This window comes from Phlebotomus papatasi, chromosome 3 (genome assembly GCF_024763615.1).
Source record: "Phlebotomus papatasi isolate M1 chromosome 3, Ppap_2.1, whole genome shotgun sequence".
Classification (NCBI taxonomy): Eukaryota; Metazoa; Arthropoda; class Insecta; order Diptera; family Psychodidae; genus Phlebotomus; species Phlebotomus papatasi.
The window spans coordinates 88,455,556-88,479,007 of NC_077224.1; the positions used below are offsets into that span (position 1 = coordinate 88,455,556).

At 33.7% G+C, this 23,452-nt stretch overlaps 1 protein-coding gene across 4 annotated transcripts in view; it reads left to right on the top strand.

Annotated features, from left to right (window-relative positions):
* Positions 1-22,919, top strand: part of LOC129806247 (kinesin-like protein Klp10A) — a 43,386-nt gene extending 20,467 nt beyond the window's left edge. For all 4 annotated transcript variants that reach the window (XM_055854704.1, XM_055854703.1, XM_055854700.1 and 1 more), the window contains 4 exons: positions 10,694-11,580; positions 15,068-15,721; positions 17,253-17,427; positions 21,399-22,919. In XM_055854704.1, coding sequence (XP_055710679.1) covers positions 10,694-11,580; positions 15,068-15,721; positions 17,253-17,427; positions 21,399-21,538 — 1,856 coding nt within the window. In that variant the 3' untranslated portion in view covers positions 21,539-22,919. The remainder of the gene's footprint in view (positions 1-10,693; positions 11,581-15,067; positions 15,722-17,252; positions 17,428-21,398) is intronic.
* The last annotated feature ends 533 nt before the right edge of the window (positions 22,920-23,452 follow it).

The following is a 23,452-nucleotide window of genomic DNA, read 5'->3' on the forward strand; positions in this document are numbered from 1 at the left end:
CAAAAAAATTTATTTTACATAAAAATTCACAAACTAACACAAAATATTGAAATTTTATAAAATAATTTGATGTCTTTGATATTTAAAGTCATTTGCAGCCGAAACCTTGAAAGCCAAAATATTGATGATTATCCTGAAAATGTGATAGCACTTTGGGATAATTTTTCACTAGCACCCTTTAGTCTCTGGGTTCTAATTCTCAAAAACACAGAAATGTTCCCTTGCCTGCATCCTAAGAAGTGAAACTAAAAATTTCCCAAAATACAGAAAATTTCCCTTTACCCTAAAAAGGGATATTTACAATTTCCCAAAACAGAAAATTGTCCTTTACCCCAAGAAGCGAAACAAGTAATTTCCTACATCACTGAAAATTTTCTCTTATGGCCTCTACACACTAGGAGAAAATTTCTTTAAAAATGTCTTTTTAAAGAAAATTTCCCCTATCCTTGTAAGCAGAAACGTCAGAATTTTTTAAAACAGACAATTTTTTACGAAAATTGCTTCTAGTGTGTAGACAGAATTAGCCTCAGCTAGCGAAACTATTTCTCAAAACACAGAAAATTTCCTTTTACCGGAACAAACGAAACTAATAATTTCCCAAGGCACACAGAATTTCCATTTAAATGTTTTGAATTACCAAGAAGCGAAATTAATAATTCTCCAAAATTCGGAATATTACCCTTAACATCAAAAACAAAACAAAGCTAATAATTTCCCAAAACAGAGATAATTTCCCTTTGCTCCTAAAAGTAAAACTAATAATTTCCCAAACCAGAAAATTGTCATTTACCCTAAGAAGCGAAACAAGTAATTTCCTAAAATACGGAAAATTTCCTTTTACCTCAACAATCAAAGCTAATAATTTGCCATATACAGATAATTTCCCTTTACTCCAAGAAATGAAACCAAGAGTGAAACTAATAATTTTATAAAGGACAGAAAATTTCCCTTTCCCTCAAAAAATGAAATTAATAATTTCCTAGAATACATTTCCCTACGAAACCTAATAATATCCCAAAGCATAGAAAATATCCTTTAACCTCAACAAACGAAACTAATAATTTCCCAAATACAGGTAATTTCCTTTTGCTCCAAGAAGTAGAACTAATAATTTTCCAAAGCGCAGAGAATTCTTTACCCTAAAAATCGAAATTAATAATTTCCCAGAACACATTTAACTTTACCCTAAAAACAGTAACTAATAATATCCCAAAGCACAGAAAATATCCCTTTGTCTTAGTAAACGAAACTAATAATTTCTAATGACAGAAAATACACCAGAAAATACAGAGAAAATTTCCTTTTACCACAAGAAGTGAAATTAATAATTTCCCGAAACACAGATTTTTTTTTTAATTTTTATTTGGTGTAGGATTCTTCGGACTTATCTCAATTTTCCAGTAAATTTCCTTGACAATATTCCGAGGAATTTTCTAATACTTGTTTGAAGGAATTCCCTTAAAATTCCAAGGATACTTGCAGACATTTTCCATACGCTGCATATAGAATTCCGCAATCGTTCATGGAATTCTGGATGGAAATTTATCATAAAATTCACTAATTTTAAACGCAGATTTTTACAGTCAAATCCGCGGATTTTATAGGAAACTCCACTGGAGATCCGATGGAATTTCCGCGGTTATTGGTTACGGGGTTGTCTCTTTACAGTAGACTCTCGCTCAATCAACTCTTTTTCAATCGGTCGAAAAATTTTGTTGACAATTTTAACGTTTAATTATGAAGCTAATTTGCTCAAATTCGCTGTAGTTCTTTCTATTTTATCGTGATTCTTTATAATTGAGCGCTCTTTGTGGAATTTACAAAGGCTTTGACGCCCAAATCTATCGATAAACCGGATGACATTTCACCCTAAATGCCCGATTGAGAGAGAGTCTACTGTATAGAAAGTCACTAGCATTTTTTTTAAATTGAGATTCTTTATTTAAATGGGTATATCTCCGTTTCGAATGGTCTGACAATTTTTTTTAATATTTTCAAAAACGCGATTATGTTAATTAGGAGAAGGTGTTCAGGCTTCGCACACTTTCTGACTTCGAACACTTTATATTTTTCCCATATTTAATTAATCTGATGTAATTTTTCCAAGAAATGTGTGATAGGTTAGATTAATTCAAGAAACATGGGAGAAATGTGAAGATTGCGAAACCAGAGGATGTGCGAAGTCTAAAAGTCTTCCCCTAATGAAATTTTAAAACACTTTATTGCAAGTTAAAAGCTTCCCAAACGGGAAAAAATTGTGAGAATTGATATTATTCAACCGCCACAAAATTAAAATCTTCATTTGAGCTTCTCAGATTATGCAAAGTTTATCTTACGACCGCTAGTGGCGCTACAATCGCTTTTTAATATTCAGATAACTTCAGACGAAGCATATACTTCTTGTTGAATTTGACAAAATAAATCGTATTTAGTTTGTTTTGAGATTGTGAAAGATTTCCTAATTAGCTGTATTTACATGAACTTTTCGATCAACTCTGAATAAAACATGAAGCAATTGGGAGAGAATGTTGAGAGAGGACTGGGTGATTTTCCTATTAATGTACTAGAGAGACTTTAATTGATGATTCTTGACACTATGTGTTACAAAATGTTTAATACTGAAATGGCAGAAGAGGTAAAATCGATAAATTTGAATTAATGCTACACCACCCGGATTTTCCTCCACGGTAAGAGGTGGAAGAACGTAATGAAAAGGTGAAGAAAAAGGTATTTTCTCTGGTGAATTGAAGAATACAAATATAACCCAGACCATCATAGAATTTGGAATGAGTTTGTAAATTAAAGTTGAATATCAGGGGATGTTATTAACCTTTCTCATACAATTTTATTCAAAGGTGAATTTTTGCGGTATTATTCTTCTTTTTGCAAAAAAAAACAATATGGATTTTTCCTTTGCTAGAAAAAATACTAAAAATAACTCTGAGATATAATTGATTTCTTCGAATATAAGAATGATTTTCTAACATATTTTCAACGCACTTGAAGGTGAGAAATTTCAGTGCAAACCCCATCAATCAATAATGGTTGATATTTTTTTATTATTATTGTTGTCTGTCTGTCTATTTTTTTTTGTAGGTAATTTTCCCTGACGTCACAACATTAGGGAATAATCTGTCCAATGAATCGCACTATTGGTAATTTTCCTCAGTTACTATTGGTTGCAATTATCGTGAAAGTGGATTTATTAATACTTATTATAGGGTATACGCTTTTTTCTCCCCTTTTGTCATACACTATCCATCAACATAATCCACCCCCCGAGCAATATGTTTTCTTCTCTCTCTCTCTTTTTTTCACCTTTTCCGTGTTTTCTGATTGCTGGACATTGTTTACAGGTGAGATACATTTATCACACCTATTGCAATCGCTGTGAAATATTAAAGTCTTCTGAGGTTAGGCATAATCATTTTTTTTCCCTGAATGGCCACAAATTCATTTCTAATTGTCAGAATTTGACCAATGGTAGCACAAATGAACGGTCTTGTGAAATATTACAAATCATCTTAACATCGAAAGTTTGTTTTACCACCGCTAGTGGCGCTGTTGTCGAGAAAACAAAATTAACATGCAAATAAATTTTTGCAGCCTAAACACTTTTATTCGATCCATATACATGGAGTTCCGGCTTAAGTGAAAACGGATTGAAAAAATTTGATATGAATTGCCCCTAAATGTATGCAAAGTTTTCAACGCGGTAAATTTAAAATGCATTTCTTATGAACCGTTGAATTGACGCCGAAAATGTTTTGCATACATCACGGCGTTTCTGTTTATTTGAAAAACCTCTCCTGTATATATACAATTTTACTGTGTCACTGTAGTTATTTCGCCGTTTTTTTTTCGGGTCCCAAAAATTTCTTTCAAACCGGAATTCCTTGAAATCTGAGATAATCCTCATTTGAATTTATTCTGATGAGGATTTGAGGTTTCGCACATACTCTGGCTTTGAACACTTCATATTTGAGACGCTCAGAGCAAAAGTGGACCATTTTAATAGGACAATGCATACAAACGAGACCACTCTTGCTCTGAGCGTCTCATTTGTCCCATATTCCTTCAATGAATCTGACCTATTTTTTCAGGAACAGGTCAAATTCTTTTAAGGAAAATGAGAAAAATGAAGTGTACCAAGCCAGAGTGTGTGCGAAGCCTCAAAACTTTCCCCTACTAAAAAAAAATCAATGTTCTACTTACCAAAAAGGCTTTTTGAAAAAAATCGTGCAAAACAAAATATTCCAGAGGAATTTGGATTTGAAATCTCAATTTCGACAGAAAAGTCCCCCATATGGTTGCCTATTTTTTGGCGCATAAAATTTCCCGTTTTTAGTCGAGACACTTTTAGAGAAATTATAACATACAATTGTTTCATTCAGAGCTGAAGTTGAAAAAATTCGAAGATTAGTTTCGAAAGGCAAAGAAAAGATATTTTTACTTCTCATTTCGTCCGCATGGTGGCTGAAATTCTTCTTGTTCGAATTTCGAAGTGTTTCGGGTGTCAATCTTCATTTTGTTGTGAGAAAAAATAAAGCAATTACGATCATCTTGTTCCATTTTCATCTGAATCACTACTAAGTAACTCTTTTGACAGGTTTATAATGTGATATTTCACAAAATTTTGTCAATCTTGTGCGAAAATTTAGTTTGAAAATTCGAAATTAAGTTTCAATTCTTCGAACATCAGCGAATTTTTGTGCAAATAGAGTTCCATTTACCTTTTATCCAAGGCACTATTCGAGAATCAACATTTTCTCGCAGAATGCAGATTTTCTTTCTCATTCCTCAATGGCATTCTCCAAAATTCGTAATCCTCTAGCTCTCGATACACTATTAAACATTCAGTCATTTGCTTGCATGTCATATAAATTCGCATGTAAGCAAATAACCAAGAAGATGCCAGTCTGCACTCTATCAGGTTACTTGCATTCGAGTTTAATTCGCATGCAAGCATTTAACCAAGATAATGCTGGCTTGCATGCAAGTAGGTTCCTTGAATGTGAATTAAATTGACGTCCAAGCAAATTAACAAAAAGGTACTAACTTGCATTCAAGCAGTTTACTTGCATTCGGTTTTTTTCGCATGCAAACAGTTAACCAAGAAAATACTGGCTTGCATGCAAGAACAGGTTGCTTGTATGTGACATAAATTCACATCCAAGCAAATGACTAAGAAGATACTAGCTTGCTTGATTGCGAATTTAATTCGCATGCAAGCATTATTCTAGACAATACTGGCTTACATGCAAGCAAGTTGCTTGAATGTGAATTGAATTCGCTTGTAAGCAAATGACCAAAAAGGTACTAGCTTGCATTCGAATTTAATTCACATGCAAGCATTTAACCAAGAATATATTGGCATGCATGCGAAATAAATTCGGGTGCAAGTAAATAATAGAACGAATGTGGCGATAAGAGAAACGTGAATCTTTGATTTTGAAAAAGGAATAAATTGTGAGAAAAATAAGGAAAGTGTTTAGGATAGCAATTAATAGTATCGGTTGATAGGAATTTCGAAAGGGAAAGGATCTATATTCACTGTATAAAGTTTTGTCTTACTGCAGAAATTTTTGATGACGTCGCTAATTTATGAAACTATCTGTGACATCTCTTAACACTATTTGACATATTATCAAATTTTGATTTTAGTTGATCCTGCAAAGTACAAATTTTCGAAAATGTTTCGAACATAGAACTTCGAAAGGGTATTTTGTTTGCGCCGAAAGATAGGCAAATTTTATCAGTAATTAATTTCAGTGGGAAATTTTTGATTTCGAAAGGGAGATTTGGAGTCAAAATGCCCTGGTTTAAATAAGCATTTTGTGAAAATTAAATAGCTCACAAAACGCTAACAACTTTGTGAAACATTGCAACTTTTTCAAAATAACGCTAGGAGCGCTTTTATAACAAAAATTTTCGGATTTAAACCAGGGGCCCATCAAGCCCAATAAAAAGTGAAGCTACTTTTAATTTTTCCTTGTAATAATTTTGCAAATATTGCACCGTGACTTAAACAAATTTGCTCGTAGTTCTTGTATTATTTCGGCGAGTATAATGAAATATGTATTTTTAGATAGCTTTAAGTGCACGATTTCGAAATATATCAGACTGATAAGTCAATTCTCTTTAGGAAAAAACTTGCCAATAGTCTTCAGTGCGTCTATGTAAAAACGTATGGAAAAATGAAATGTTGAGAGGCCCCTGTTTAAACTAACCAATTTCACTGATTCTTTTGCTTCAATTTTGTCAAGTTTCTTTTTTTTTTCATTTTGCATTCATTCATAGTTAAGAATCTCCCCTTTTATAAGCTAGAACAGGCTTATCACTGTTTTTTTTCTGTTTCCACGGTCACCTCATAAAATACACAAATTATTTTTTAATGTCCAACACTCAAACCGCCAGAAAGAGCAAATAGGGAGAAAAGCTCAGGACAAGGTTGAAAGGCAATGAAAATATTGTGAAAATTCAGTCTGAGTGTGAAAGTCAGTCAGAACTGGATATCAGTGCCTGTCTCTCTTGTCTCACAGTAAATCAATTCAAAAAGCCAAGAACAAAGAATTTTTAACCCTGATACATAATTTATGAGATTTTCACTTTTATTTCCATTCTGTTACTATCGAGAGAAAGAAGGAGGTGAGAGAGAAACTTTTACACTTCTTTTGGTTACTTAAAATTATATTCACCTATTAATTATTAAAAGGGGGAGAAAAGGATTAATGGCTAGATAAGTTCAATAGACTTTTGTTGTCTTCTTCTTTTGAGTTGAGAAAATGAAGTATTTATGCACTTTTGGAGGGAGCTTTCACACTCATCAATTATTTGTGCAGTGATAATGTTGGTTTTTTTTTTGTAATTTTTATCTCAAGATGAAGTCTTCAATTACTGCAAAGTTCTTTTGCTCTTTTCTCATTTCCCTCCTCAAAATTCAATTTATCAAAGTGTTTGACGTGAAGGGGAGATTTCACGGTACATTTCATCTTGTGCAAGCTCACCATAATTACAGTGGAGAGAGATGTTCTATGTGTATGAATTTCATGCAATTTGGAAAAGTGTTTTTAGCACAGTCAGTGTGCATGATGTAGAGGAATTTAATTTAACGCGAATTTGTGGGAGTTTGTCAGTGACGAAAAGGAGGACATCCTTTGTGTTGGCTGTTTTAGAATGGATATAAAACTTGAAGGAGTGTGGGAATTTGTATATTATTATGATACCATTTTACTGCTGAGGAAATCACAAGAAAATTTGCTAAAGTACTTTATGGGGACTGCGCTTTATGATATTGTGTGATGTCTTTATCCGTTTGGCCACCGGAACAATGTCCATGGAAAGAGGTTCTTTGAAATCAATGGATGTCAATCCAAAATTCGTATTTTATTAAACAATTTATTTAGATAAAAAAAATATTTAAAAAAAAAAACGTTTTGTCGGCTGGATTAATTTGTTAAAAATGTTTTTTGAAGTCGATATTTGTGCACGTTTAGTCACTTTCCAATAGTTCTGACAAAATGCCAAATATTATCTTGGTTATTAAAGAACAATAAGCATTTTTTACCAATCTAAAGAAATAAGAAACATAAAAAAATCCAGAAAAACATAACATGGTTAGGGCAAGACAGGGGGGTCACCAAAAAGCACAAATGAATGTCTCTAACCGTTTGATCTCTAGCCCGATAATAAGCCATTGCAATTATACAAAAAAAAAAATTCAAGAAAAATAAATCGAAGAAATTCAAAAACCCTTCAAAAAATCGAAATTTAAATAAATCGGTTGGGAAATGAAATTTCCATAATGGGTGAACTTTGACCTTAAAAAAATTCTTTTTTCAAGAATATAATGCAACGAACCCTCATTAATCCATTCATTAGCGATTGGGACCGATGCAACTAGATTGGAACTGTTACAAAGACCGTTCTAAAAAATTCCAAATTTAAATAAATCAGTTGAAATATGAACCCATCTAGAGTGGATGAACTTTGACCTTGTAAAATTCAAAATAGCGATTTTCCCAGTCGGTGTCTTGGACGAAATCTGCGTTTGGACTAGAACCGAAACATTTGAAAATAAATAAAAATGCTTAGGCTAATTTCGAGGAAAACTGAAAAAACGTATGGAGATTATGTTTTTTATGAGGGGTCACTAAAAACCGAAAGTCGATATCTCTTATTGTTTGAGCTCTAGCAAGGTGACGATATTTAAAGAAGAGGATTGTAAACTGTTATTTTTTTTTAATTCGAGCTGTAAAAAGTTAAATTAAACATCTCAGAAAAACAGTGATAACGTCTTGAAGAGAGCGGTTCGATCAGGATTCAGGGATACCTTGTCTCTAGAGCGATGCAAGAGACATTTTATCACACAATCTTTGTCAGAGGAATGTCATTTTATTAACTTCCTCAAGATGCTCGCATTTCTGTGAGAAACAGTTTTCTCGGCAGAGGTGTAGATATTTTCTGCAGAAATCTTAAAGATATCTGACGAAATTATTTGACGGGTTACTACATCTAAATGGACCGGACTCTCTCTCTAATGTTTATTAGCCGATTTCAATGAACTTTTTTCTTTTACTGGAGTTCTGTACTCAGACTATTTAGAATTGAAAATGACCAGTGATAAACGAAGATTAGCTTATGGTAATAGCCCGGCACATCTTTTAGATTAGGATAATTTTATAAAATCGAAATTAACTATCCATTTCATTCTCAAACCTTTTCATATGTTAGTCGCACTCTTACTGTGTTATCACACTTGCACATTAAAATTTTAATATGATTCACATTAATTGTCGCTGGTGAGAGTCCAAATGTGTAATTTGTGTGTTTGAATCATTTTATATTCAAAATTTGATCTATTTGTTGATAAAAAGGTAGACTTGGCCCGCAAAATTTGATATAAATTGATTTAAAATATTAATGCGAAAAATTAATGCGATTTTCTCTTTAATTTTTTAATGTGAAAAATATTTATGCTTTAGGTAAATTTAATCTTATTTTTGCAGGCCAAGTCCACTTTAATAAATATAATATAAAATAAAAAAAAATAAATAAATAAATAGAAAAACCCCAAATATTGACTCAAAGACACAAATAACATATTTGGACGCTCACAAGCGACAATTAATGTGAATCACATTAAAATTTTAATGTGCAAGTGTGATAACGCCGTTACGCTCTCAATATTTAACTAAATTGAATTTGGTATGATGTTTAAAGGAAGAAGAAGAGTGCGAAAGAATGAGATAGACATATGCAGTAGATTTGGGAAAGAAAGCAATGCGAAATTCGAGTTTATGAAATTTTCCTGATATCTGAAAGGTGTGCCAGAGCAATAAAGAATCGCGTCGAGCCAATTTTATTCGTGACTTTAGTCCACTGGCACGTCTTTTAGATTAGAAAAATGTCATTAAGTCAAAATTTGAATCTTCTTCTCGCACGTTCTGCATATCTATCCCATTTTTTCGCATACGAAAGTTGATTGAGCTAGATTAAATTTATTGTGAGGTTTAAAAGAAGAAGAAGAGTGCGAAAAAAATGAGATAGACATTTCATGCCAAGCGTGTGAAAAGGAAGACGATTCGAATTTCGATTTCATGAAATTTTCCTGATCTCAAAAGGTGTGAAGGAATCATTATGGCTCCGATACAACTTTTAGATCAAGAAAATTTCATGAAGTCGAATTTCGGATTCCTTTTTTTTCTCCAATATTTTGCATATCTCTATCCCATTCTCTTGCACTCTTCTTCTTCTTTTAAACATCACTCCAAATTCAATTTACAGTAGAGTCTTCTAAATTCGAACGCTCGGGGGGTATTTTTGACATTTCTCACCTCCCAAATTAGAACGATTTTTTCAAAACTAACGAAGTTTATATGAAATTAAATTGTACTTTGAATCAAATTCCCGTATTTTCTCACAAGACTTAGTGGTAACATACTTTCTTTTCATTCTATACGACCATAATGTATATAAACATTCAGGAACAACCTCATAAAAATATGATTTTCATTCACCAAGAATACGAACTTTCTAACATAACCTCACAATTAACATTTTGAATCCAAACGTCGTTCGAATTTAAGAGATTTAGATTTGAGAGACTCTACTGTAGTTCAATCGAATTTGGTATGCGAAAGAATAAGATAGCCATATTCAAAACATGTGAGAAAGAAAGCGTTTCGAATTTCGACTTCATGATATTTTCCTGATCTAAAAGGTGTGCCGGAGCCATTACACTTAAAATTCAACTCACAATTGAATTTTCACGCATTTCGAGGTCGCCTGTATAGAATCTCAGTTTTCATAAGTTTATCTGGGTTTATCACTGGTCATTTTCCTAATCAGATAATCTAAATAGCTGTCGAATAGTCCCAAAATTTTGGCAAAGAAGAAGTCTTGTCATTTCTTTTTTGGAAATGACTGAGATTAAGACGGCAATCTTTATTGGGAGTTATTGAGCTAATAAAATGTTAAAATGCTAATAGCCGTATGTCAAAGCTATAAATCTTATTTTGATGTGGGTTGATTTGAGGCAGAGTAGAAGGTAATCAATCACAAAAAAAAACTGTTTCTTTTTCCCTCTCTCACATTCTCTGAAAAAGAAAATTGTTTATTAAAATGGGAAGAAAGGAAATAAGGGAAAGGTCATCAGGAAGGATTTTTTTTTTTAACTTTTTTGTTTTTGTAGAGCGCAACAAGAGACAGACGCGATCGTCCTCGGCGACAGCCCATCACAGTCAGCAGAACGGTCAGGCGGAACAGTCGGAGAACTTGCCGCCGCAGCCACAGACGGCCACAAGGGTGACCAGGGGAGGGGCTGTTGGTGGGGGTCAAACCACAAGAATGTCAACGGTATCAACGTCTGTGCCTGTGCCAGTGTCCTCAACCACCACCGTGGGCTCCCAGAGGCTGTCGTATGTGGTGAAGGAAGTGGAGAAGCTCAAGGAGAACCGGGAGAAAAGACGGGCCCGACAGGCGGAGCTGAAGGAGGAGAAGACGGCTCTGATGAATATGGATCCGGGGAATCCCAATTGGGAATCAGCTGCGATGATTCGTGAATATCAGAGTACAATCAATTTCAATCCCATTCACGATGGTCATGCCATTGAGGATCATCAGATAACGGTGTGCGTGAGGAAGAGGCCGCTCAATAGGAAGGAATTGGCCAAGAAGGAATTGGATGTTATAACTGTGCCTGTGAAGGATCAAATGATTGTGCATGAGCCCAAAACAAAAGTTGATCTCACGAAATTCCTGGAAAATCACAAATTTCGCTTTGACTATGCCTTCGATGACAAGTGCAACAATGAACTGGTGTACAAGTACACGGCTCAGCCACTTGTTCAGACCATCTTTGAGGGTGGTATGGCCACGTGCTTTGCCTACGGGCAGACAGGATCGGGAAAGACTCACACAATGGGTGGGGAATTCAATGCGAGTGGAAAGGTGCAAGACTGCAAGAATGGCATCTATGCAATGGCTGCCAAGGATGTCTTCAACTATCTCAAAAATCCACGCTATAGTCATTTGCGATTAGTCGTGTCGGCCAGCTTCTTTGAAATATACAGTGGAAAGGTGAGTCTTAACTTTTTTCTCTCTTCTTTCCTTTTACAGTAGACTCTCTCTCAATTGGGCATTTGGGGCAAAATGTCATCCGGTTTAGCGATTGAATTGAGCGTCAAAACCTTTGTAAATTCCACAAAAAGCGCTCAATTATAAAGAATCACGATAAAATAGGAAGAACTACAGCAAATTTGAGCGAATTAGCTTCACAATTAAACGTGAAAATTGTCAACAAAATTTGTCGCCCGATTGAAAAGAAGCCGATTGAGTGAGAGTCTACTGTAGTACAAAACAAAATCCTCATCGAAGGTTTTCACATAAAAGAACTTTCCGACTTTTCAATATGACAGATATTCCTTATTTTCTTGAAGAATTTTTTTTTTTATAAAAGTGGCGCACGATTTAACTCTTTAACGACAAGACACTTTTTGCGGACTGAAAATCAACAATAAAAATTAAACTGAGAAACATAATCAATGATAAGTCTTACATCTAACCTTGAAAAGTCCAACAGAGTCTGATTCGGTATATTTTGTGCTTCTATGGACGATAGGGACAAAAATAGCCCAAAATTATAAGTAATTTTTCTGACAATACCAATGAATAATATTTTTCCTTTTAATGAAAAATATCACGTATGAGTATTGTAATTTTTATTGCCAAGAGTTTTGCTTTAAAAAAAATTAGAAGTATAAAAAATAAATAAAATCAATTATAAATTTGAGAAAATTAAAAAATTCGCCATTTTTGAGCTTAAATATTTACGACATAGCAAATAGCTAGAGACTTGCAAAAAATATTCCAGATTCCTTCAACCTTTTACTTTACAATTATGTACAGACATAAGAAAAAAAATAACTTTAGGTAGTCAGGAAAAATTATTTTCTTTATGGGACACCGGTGTTCCAATCGTCCTTAAAAGGTTAAAAGATTATCAGAGGCAAAAAAAAAATTATGAAGTCTCTGTGAAGGCGACTTTTGTAGGAAAATGAAAAGATATCTAATATGCTAATTCTCATTAATAAAAAAGCAATATATTCAATATTTACCATAATTTAAAGAAAAATTTTATAGCCAAGACACATACCAGATAGTCACAAAAAAAAATCTCAGCAAGAGGCATTGCTAAAATGCACAGCGGAAAATTGAAAAGTCGTAAATATAATGGATTTAAAAAAACGCGTGAGCATTGACTATTAAAAATTGAACAAAAAAATTTAGCCGAGACACATACCAAATACTCGTAGAGAATAAGTAAAATGATAAAGCTCAAAATTCAAAGAGGTTGTGCAAAAATTTTTGGAAGAAAAACAAGTTCAAATAAACATTTTATTCAATCTTGCTTCAAAGAAGAAGACAAAAAATAGTTAGCCATGATTCACACCAGATAGTCATAAAGAGAGATGGTAAAAATCTCAAATTGAAACATTACTAAAAACAAGAATTTGGGTAAGTTACAAGATACAAAGCAAAAATTAATGGTTTGGGAAGAAAAATCAGTTTTGAATATCATTTTGTTAACATTGACTATTGAAAATTGAAAAAAAATTTAGCTGAGACGCACACTAAACACTCGTTGAGACATTTTTTTTGTATTATTATCCTGGAAAATCAGAGGTTGAGCTAAAATTTGAAGATAAAACAAGTTTTAAGAAATATTCACAATTTATTTTACTTTAAGAAGAAAAACAGAAAAATTGTTATCCGGGACGCATACTAGATAATCGTAGAGACAAATAATCAATGATAAAGCAAGAATTGAGACTTGATTCTAAAAACATTTAGGGTAGAAATTGCAGATTTGTGAAGAAAAATAAGTTTCAAGAAACATTTCAATAATATCCACAATAAAAAAATAATAAAAATAGAAAATGGCTTAGCCGAGACACATCCCTAAATCACCGAACAACAGTTTATTATTTATACCTAAAAACTGAGACTAAATTCTAAAATGTAGAAGGGAAACAACCTCTGTTGCAGACGTAACTAGCATAGATCATGGATTATACGCAATTTATAGTTAATTTATTTATATTTTTTTTATAATTTATAGTTTAATTTATAGTTTTTATAGTTTATTCATTTATAGTTTATAATTTATAGTTTATAGTTTATATAAAAATAATATAAATATATAAATATAAATATATAATATAAAAATTATATAAATATATAAAAATTTATAGTTAAGACTATAATTCTGGCGAGTAACAGATATGCCTGGGGTGCAATTGATGCTAATAATGCTCATTCATATTTTCTGGCTAATCCACATACTTTGGCCTGTTTTTTGATTCTCAAGAGAGACCTGGACCTTAAAATAGCACCTCTTGCCTGCTCTCTCTAGCGCCTTTTACCAGGTTTTGGAAGGTTTTTTACCAGTATTTTCCGGCCGGTGTTTCGATAATTAGAAAATGGTTAGATAGCCTTTTGCTGCCGTTGAATGACAGTAAATAAATCTATTACTTAAAGACTTCTACACATTGGGAGCAATTTTCGTCAAAAATTGCATTTTTGACAGAAATTTGACGTTTCCACCTACAACATTACAGAGAATTTCCTTCAAAAAAGCAATTTTTGACGAAAATTGCTCCCAATGCGTAGAGGCCATAAGAATACATTACGCTCTGAAGTTCCTCCTGAAGTTGCCTTCACTAAAGAGACTGCTAGCTCAGACGCATCCCCCGCAGTCTTAAGAGAAAAAAAACAATAAAGTTGAAATTATTTTTAAATTCCAAAATGCGGGCCAGAATTTTAAACATTACCAGGAAAATAATTTTTCAGCAATAATATATATTTAAATATTTTTTTATATTTATAGATACATATATATTTTAATTTGACCGTTAAATCTATTAGCCGAGACACATAACAGAGAGTCTTAGAAACAAAGTTTATCATTGAAGTCTAACAAAATTGAGAGAACATTCTTAAATGCAGAACAGAAATTTCAGAATGGATTTAAAAAAAAAATTTAAAAAAACTTGGTATGACCGGTATAACCCTTAGCCAAGACTCCTACCACGCTAATAAAAATTTAAAAATTCTGAGCAGATATTTAAAGCTGAATTCATATAAAATGAAAAATTACATTGCATTTTTTATTTCTCAAATTAATTCCCAACTGTTCCTACTTTTTATTTAAAGTAGCCTTATTTAAAGCTATATGTGGAAAGCATTGTCGTTCTTGAAACTTCGTCAACGTCGTAAAAACGTCTTCTTTTTAGGAACAGATTCAATTAGAACAAATTTAGGAACAGATTCAATTAGAACAAATTTAGGAACAGATTCAATTAGAACAAATTTAGGAACAGATTTAATTAGAACAAAATTAGGAACAGATTCAATAAGAACAAATTTAGGAACAGTTTCAATTAGAAACAGTTGCGAACTAACTTTTGATCTACAATTTGTCGATATTCGGATAAATTTGTTCCCAGAAGCTACTTGGAAAGTGGAAAGGATAATGAAAGAAAAAAACCTTTCCTTTTTCCAAAAGGTATTCGACTTACTGGCAGACAAAGCACGCCTGCGAGTGTTAGAAGATGGAAAGCAGCAGGTGCAGGTGGTAGGTTTGACGGAAAAGGTAGTGGATGGTGTTGAACAGGTTCTCAAGCTCATCCAGCACGGCAACAGTGCCCGAACAGCCGGACAAACTGCAGCCAATTCCAATTCATCACGATCCCATGCAGTGTTCCAGATTGTGCTGAGGCCACCGGGTACCACAAAAATCCATGGCAAATTCTCATTCATTGATTTGGCAGGAAATGAACGTGGAGCTGATACATCGTCTGCCAATCGACAGACACGGATGGAGGGGGCGGAAATCAATAAATCTCTGCTGGCACTGAAAGAATGTATCCGGGCGCTGGGAAAACAAAGTGCCCATTTGCCTTTCCGTGTTAGCAAACTCACGCAAGTTCTGAGGGATTCCTTCATTGGGGAAAAGAGCAAAACTTGCATGATAGCCATGATATCGCCTGGACTGAGTTCCTGTGAGCACACACTCAATACTTTGAGGTATGCTGATCGGGTGAAGGAGTTGGTGGTGAAGGATACAGCTCCGGGTGAGAATATGGATATCGTTCCCGATGAGAACAAGAATGGCCAGACGAATGGGAACAATGATCTAGCACAACTGCGATCACTCAGTGTAAGTTTATTTCTTTTTTAGTAATGAACTTTCTTAAATAAGCCCCGCCCAGAAGTGTTTTTAGACTCCACCCTGAAGTTATTTTAAGCTCCGCCCCTTATCAATTTTTTTTAATAAATTAAAAAAAAATCGCATCGCAGGAAAAAAGTCAAATTGGAAAATTCAAATTCGAGTTATTTTTCTGATAAATTAAAAACCCATTTATTTTAAAAAAAAATATTGAACTTTTGAATAAGCCCCGCCCCCTCTTTTTTTTAATAATTAAATTTTGAAAAATCTAAAACAATCGCAGAGAAATCAAATTGAGGTTGCGTTTTTGTTATAACTTATTATCGTGTCGTTTTGTTCAATAATTATACAGCAGTATTAATTTTTTTTTAACAAGCCCCGCCCCTCTATTTATTTTTTTAATAATTAAATATTGGAAAAGTGAAAAGAATTTAGAAAAATCGACTTAAAGTTATTTTTCTAATTATAGCTTTTTTATCGTGTTTTTTTTATCAATATTTTTGAAGCAGAATTGAACCTTTCAATATTAAAATATTAGAAGAGCTAAAAGGCTTTCTAAAAAGTCAATTTCAGACCATTTTCTTGTTATAAATATTTTATTTTGTTTTGTTTTCTTTTTAGAACAAAAATAAAGCATTATTGAAACTTTTGAATAAGTCCCTCCCTCTATTTTAGTTATTTTTGAATAATTAAATATTTGAAAAACTGAAACAAATTCGAAAAATACAACTTCAAGTTACTTTCTTCTTATAACTTTTTATCGCGCTTTTTTTCTTCAATATTTTGAAAGCAGTATTGAGCCTTTTGAATAAGCCCCGCCCTCTTATTATTTTTTCTTCGATAATTATTTATGGAACCGGAAAGAATTTGGAAATTTTCAAGTTCCATTTACCTTCTCTTGCTATAACTTTATCGTGTTTTCTTTCCAATAATTTTAAAGCACTATTGAACTTCTCGCATAAGCCCCGCCCTCTTTATTTAATTTTTTTTTGCATAATTAAATTTTAGGAAAATTAGGAAATATGGAAAATACAAATTCAAGTTACTTTTTTCTTCTAACTTTTTATCATACTTTTTGTATTTTAATGCGATTTTTCACTTTTGTATAAGCCCCGCCCCTTTACTATTTTTTTTAATTATACATTCTAAAATCAATTTTCAAATTAATTTTGAAGCTGTATTAACCCATTTTAGTATCTGTAATTATCTGCTAACAAATTTCTCTAGCTTAAAACTTAATAAGAACTTTCACCATCAGAATAATTTTAGACCACGCCCCTTTGTCTATTGTGACCCAGTTAGTTGAGAAGCTATAGCAAATTTTACTGTTGACCCTGCAATTTACATTTGCCAATTTCCTTAAAAGTTTGAAGTGTTTGAAGTCATCAGTTAACTCGGTATTCTACATTTTTAAATGATTATTCATTTGCAATTATTTTTGGGAGAGAATTTTTGTGACATTTTGTTTCTTGGCAACTGGTCAGATAATTGATCGATGATCTTCTTTGTCAACATTTCACAGGATCATGATATGTCTGTCGAGCAATTCAATCAACACGCCGCAATTTCTGATCTTCAGCACACTGAAGAGTTGCTTCTTGATCAACATCGAGCCATGATCGATTGCCTGGAAAATTACTACCCTGAACTTGTAGATCTGTTTGCATTGGCCAATAATGTGGATTATGATCAAGACGGTGAGTTTATTTATTTATTTGTTTTTTTTTTTTATTTTTTGGTTTGTTATAATCCCTCATTTTTTCGACACTTCAAAATTTCCATTCCCAATTCTCCAGGAAGTCTTACTTTTCATATCTTGGTTTCTAATGAGGTTTCTAAAACGAAATCTAAGGTTGTTTTCGTTTTTGAAGTATTTCAGGGATTTTTCAGAGAGATATATTGGTCTTATAATCCTAGAAGCCCCGATTATTCCTTTTAAATATTTTTCAAAGTTGAATAGTAAAAAGGCGGTTAGAGAACGTATTTCTTATCCTATTGGGACAAGAATGGTTACGTTGGAAAGGTCTTGGAATCCTGGACAATGTAAACCGTATTCAACTGGTTTTAAAACGTTTTCAGTAGGTTTGCAGCGAAAAAAAAACTGAATGTGTAGAAGAAAAAACTTCACGAAACAGTAACGTTACTTTGTTCCCAAAAAAGCTAAAAAAAAATTATTCCTATTTTCGAGAACTGGATCATCCTCATTACGCTCTGTCTGAAATCAGAAAATCGTAGGCTACTACCACAACCAAAATATGGACAATTAGGCGTTCAAATTTCCTCTGACAATTCATGTTCAAGATTTACAGGTCGTGTACGTTTGTAGCACCAAGTTGACCCTGCATCTCGTGTTTTTTACATGGTCCGATTTGATAAATCAATGAAATCGGTTTCATCAAATTAATAGTGTATGTTCAGTAAATACACTTCAGTTACTTCAGGAAGGTCAGAATACTTCACACAGATTCTGACAGAGTTGTGTAGAATCAGGTCATCAAAAACTCTTCAGACTAGAGTTTCATAGGTACGCATAATCTCCTCAATCTGGGGCAAGTATTGTGTCCACTTAGTAAAGCCTTGATGCATCGGAGAAACACTGTTGGTTCCAACGCCTTGTCTAATCTTCATCTTTTGAGAATCCTAGTGCCAAGAGTTGAATAGAATCAGCAAACGGCGATCTCTCTCAATCAGAGGAAGGCTTCTTTTGAATTCTTTTCTATCTCAGAAAAAAGCTTCATAGTTACGCATCACTTCCTCAGTCTCAGGAGAGCCTTGTGTCCAGTCAATGAAGCCTTGATGCATGACAGCAACCTTGTTGATTGTAATGTTCTGTTACATCTGCGTCCGAGAGCGGTACTATTGCCTTTCCCTCGGTTTGCATTTTGAAGGTCGGAATAGTTGACTTCGCTTCTGAGATTTGAGAATCTTAGTAATGGGAAAAGTCTCAATTTAGCAGTCGAGAACTCTCTTGATCAAGAGAGGAGTGTTTTGAACTCCCTTCCACCATTACTAAATCCTCCTAGATGCGCAACACATCTTCAGTCCGAGGGAGGATCTTCAACACAAGAAGGGCTTTGGTGCATCTTGGTTGGTCGTAATCTTCTGTCACATTTTCGTCGAGTAGTATCGAACCAGAACTCTCACAAACTCTCTTGTTCAAGGGAAGGCGTCTTTTGAATTCCTTTCAATGTCAGGCAAGACCTTCACAGATCTGGTCTGGACAGACACTTTCATCATTTGATAGAGGTACCATTCCATTTAGGTTTGGTACGTCTGGGAAAGTTGAAATACACTAGATCTTCCTGATGACTTCTGAAGATCTTTGTGTAGAGACTTGCGAAGAAACGGTAGTCAAAAACTTTATTGGTAAACGACAGGTTTCTTTTGAAATTTCTTCCACCTTAGACTAGATCTTCACAGTTAAACGGACTTCAGACCTAAGGTTTAGCCATATGGCTTAACTGCTATAACTTCTTATCAATCACAATTCTTTGGGAAAATTTCACTTAGGTTTAGATTATCAAAGATAAACGACCTATTAGGTTCTCAAAAAGCAATAAAATTGTTCGCTATTTAAAATTTTGAGACCTTCGGGAACTGGGCTATACCTTTAGTCTGACAACCGTATTATGCATCACTTCTTCAGTCTGAGATCCAGTGTACAGTTGGATAAGTCTTGATGCATCACAGCTTCCTGGTTGGTTCTAACGGTTCTAACCAATAAAGTTCTTCATTACTGATTCTGCACAACTCTCCATACCAAGATCTTCAGAAGTCAGGACATCTTCAGAAGTCAGGACAGAGAATTAGTATTTCGACTTTTCCAGAAATAATGGTCCGAAATGGAAGAGTGTCCCTCTCGGACGAAGATGTAACAGAAGGTTAGAACCATTAGAACCAACCAGGAAGCAGTGATGCATCAAGACTTATCTGACTGTACACTGGATCTCAGGCTGAAGAAGTGATGCATCACAGCTTCCTGGTTGGTTCTAACGGTTCTAACCTTCTGTTACATCTTCGTCCGACAGGGACACTTTTCCATTTCGGACCATTACTTCTGGAAAAGTCGAAATACTAATTCTCTGTCCTGACTTCTGAAGATCTTGGTATGGAGGAGAGTTGTGGAGTATCAGTGATGAAGAACTTTATTGGTTTTTGGATAGATTCCTTTTGAATTTGGTTCCACCTGTGACTAAATCTTAATAGGTACACATCACCTTTTCAGTCTGAAGGAGAGTCTTGTATTCAGGAAGTAAAGCCTTGATATTTCGCAGTATCCTGATTGATTGTAATCTGCTGTCTCCTATTTATCTTTTGATAATCCTTACATCGCGAGTAATGATTTCTTTGCCTTCTATCTCCAACCAGAGCTTCAGAGATCCGCATTACGTTTTCAATCTCGACAGAGACCAGTTGTCTAGTTGTTCATTTGAAAGTGGTACCATTCTAGTTGTGTCTAGCGGAATACTAGAACTCATTCCTGACTTCGGAGGATCTTGGTATCGAAGAAGCGGTAATAGTTAGTCAAGTCTTGATGCATCATAGCTACCTGGTTGGTTCTAATCTTCTGTTACATCTTCGTCTGTGAAGGATACTCTTCCATTTTGGTTCATTACTTCTGAGAGTCTCGTGTCCAGATAGTAAATATAAAGGCTTGATGCAGCATCTTGGTTATTTAGACCTCATCTTGTAACTTTTGCATTTGAGCGCGGTAGTACATTTATTCATTGATTTTCAACCGCTTTTTCCTATTGGGGTCGCGGGCCCATGACATCCAAATTAGCAGACAATGGTTGTCGATCCTCCGCCACTTCAGGAAAATGTTCGGGTTCAATTCCAAGGTGTTCCAAGGCAAGATTCTGTATTTGATTCAACCACCTTGTCCTAGGTCTGCCTCGAGGTCGACGCCTTCTTACAATGGCTTGCATAGCTTTTCTGGGGAATCTTTGCGCGGTAGTACTTCACTTTGATTTGTTTACGTCTGAATGGTACAATCTTGATGGGGAGAGTTATGTAGAATCACTAATCAAGAACTTTATTGGTTAAAGGCAGGCTTATTTTGAATTCTCTTTCATCTCAAACTATAGCTGTATAGGTACGCATCACTTCTTCTGTTTGAGGAGGGTTTTGTATCCAATTAGTAAAGCCTTGATTCATTGCAGTATCCTGATTGGTTGTAACGTTCTGTCGCATCTTCGTCCGAAAGCGGTATTATTCCATTTCCGTTTACTTCTGGAATGTCTAAATTTAGTCTTTTTTCTGTCATTTGAGATACTTAGTACCGAGAGAGTAGCTTCGAATCAGTAGTCGCGAACTTTCTTGATCAAGAGCATAAGTTTGACAGTTGCAATCAAAGTCCACTTCTTCGTTTGAAAACGTTAGTATTCCATTTCCGTCTGTTTACTTTTGGGAAGTCAGAATACTTGTTCTCGCTCCTGATCTCTGTGAATCTTGATGTCGAGAGTTGTGTAGAATCAGGAATTATTTTGATCAAGGACAAATTTCTTCCAAATTCGCTTCCTCCTCGGACTAGGACTTCATTATTACGTCACAGCTTTTCCAGTTGTAGTATTCTCCAAAACTGTAACATTTTGCCCCATCCCTGTTTTTGTTTTGTCTTAGTTTTTTGAGATTGAGCAAAGAGTGATTGTTTCAATAAATTTCATAGCATATTGCAAACGAGGCGAAGAGATCTTCACAAAAGTGGCAGAGATAGCAATTGCCTGCAAAGAGTTGATGAGTGAGTTTCGGAATAAGTTGATGAAGGAGGAACTCATTTCGCACAACGTCAGCCCAAATCGGCGCTAAAAACAAAATGTGGCAGCACTTGAGGTTTGTCTCTCTAAATCTTTTATTATATATATATTTTTCAACAGTAGAAGAAGATGGAGAAAGAGAAAAAAAAGAATTATTCCCTTGAAGATGATGAAAAAAAAATTCCTGTTGCTAATAATGTTGATTATTCTGACTAATAAGGATTCTATTATTAAAAAAAAAAAAAGAGAAGCAAATGATGATATTTAAAGAGGAGAGAGAATATTGAAGAAGCACACATGATAACAAATGGAAACACCAGTGTTTTTAAAGACAATGTAAAATTTTAATCAAAGAATCAATCTCTTTTGAAAGACATTTTTAATTAAGGAATATTTACTTATTATTATATTTATGATGAAATAAGAAAAAAAAATAATCTCACAAATTAATAAGTCCAAAAAGAATTATGACTTTGGTGAGGAAAATGTTTTAAGCTCAAAAGACAAGTCAAGGGATTCTTCTTCAGAACACTTTGGGTTTTCAGAAGAAGAGAATAACAAATGAAAGAAAAAGAAAATATTTGAGAAATACTCACCATTAAACTTCTAATTATTAATTTAATTTAGAATTTTTTATACTTTGTCTCCAGTTTATAATTTTAATTTTTTTTTGTCATTTTCATAATGCAAACTTACTTATTAACAAAAAAAAATATAGCAAAAAATGTGAGAATACCTATTAAAAAAAAAGAGAAATACATGACTAATTTCTTGTCTTTTTCTCTATAATTGAGAGAATGTGAAGATAATGTCATTATTTTGTCTTCACATTCAGTGACTTATTTAGTAATTCATTTTTTTTTAATATCACATTCTTTCCTATTGTTCACGCATTAGCTTTTTTGTCGTTTTGAATAAATCATTTTTATTTTTTTTTGTGATAGTAGAAGGGAGATGAGAAAGATAAAATACGGAGAAAATTGATTGTATTTTTGTGTTTGACATCACGGACAATTTTCACAGTTTTTTCTTTTTTTTATATAAAGTAAAACAAGGAAAAACACAAAATATCATGCTTAATGAGAGAGAAAGAGATTTATATAAGAAGTTATTCAAAAAGAAGAAAAAAAACGCCTAAAATAAAAATGCATTTGAGAGGAAAGAGAGAGAAAGTGCTTAAAAAGGGAAAAGCGATAATTTCCAAATAGTGCTGAAAATTACGACATTCCTATTTTTGTTTTAATCAAAAAAGAAAAACATCAAAAAGCGGGATGATTATCCTTGAGTTTGTAGATGAAATGAAAAGGAATTAATGCTGTATTTTTGCCTCTCAACTTGATTTTGTCAACCAAACACTTTGGAGAGTGATGATGATGAAAAAAAAAACAGAGAAACATTAATAAACATTAAAAAAGAAATGCGATTAACTGATATCCTGAGAGTTTTACTCAGTTTTGGGATCTTCTATGATTGCTTCGATGTCAAAGAGGAAACAAAACAGAATCCACTTCTTCAATTTGTTACTGAGTTCCATCTTTTTAGTGGTGAACCACTCTGTTGAACTAGGATGAGCTGATAAGAAAACGCGCCAAATTGAGAAAAACGCAGGACAACTTACTGGCAACCCTAATGGTCAATTTTTGTATAATTTTCCTCCACATACCCAGCTGAACCCCTGTAGCCGATTGGCCGCAAAGTTTCACCTTTAGATTAGATTACAGTGGAGGCGGTTTCTCGCGGAACCGCTGCACCCCCAGGCCTCCTTTTAAAGTTCGCACATTTCTTTTTCTGCTCTGAAATCTCAGATCTATAAAATAGGCCAAAAAGTAATTTCAATAAGATTCTTGTTCTTTGTCTTTTCTTTTTCTTGATTTTGTTCTTGTTAATTTATTTTATTTTTTTGTTTCGTTTTACATATTTTTAATTATCAATGTGGTTACTCAATAAAGTTTGCCAAAAAATATTA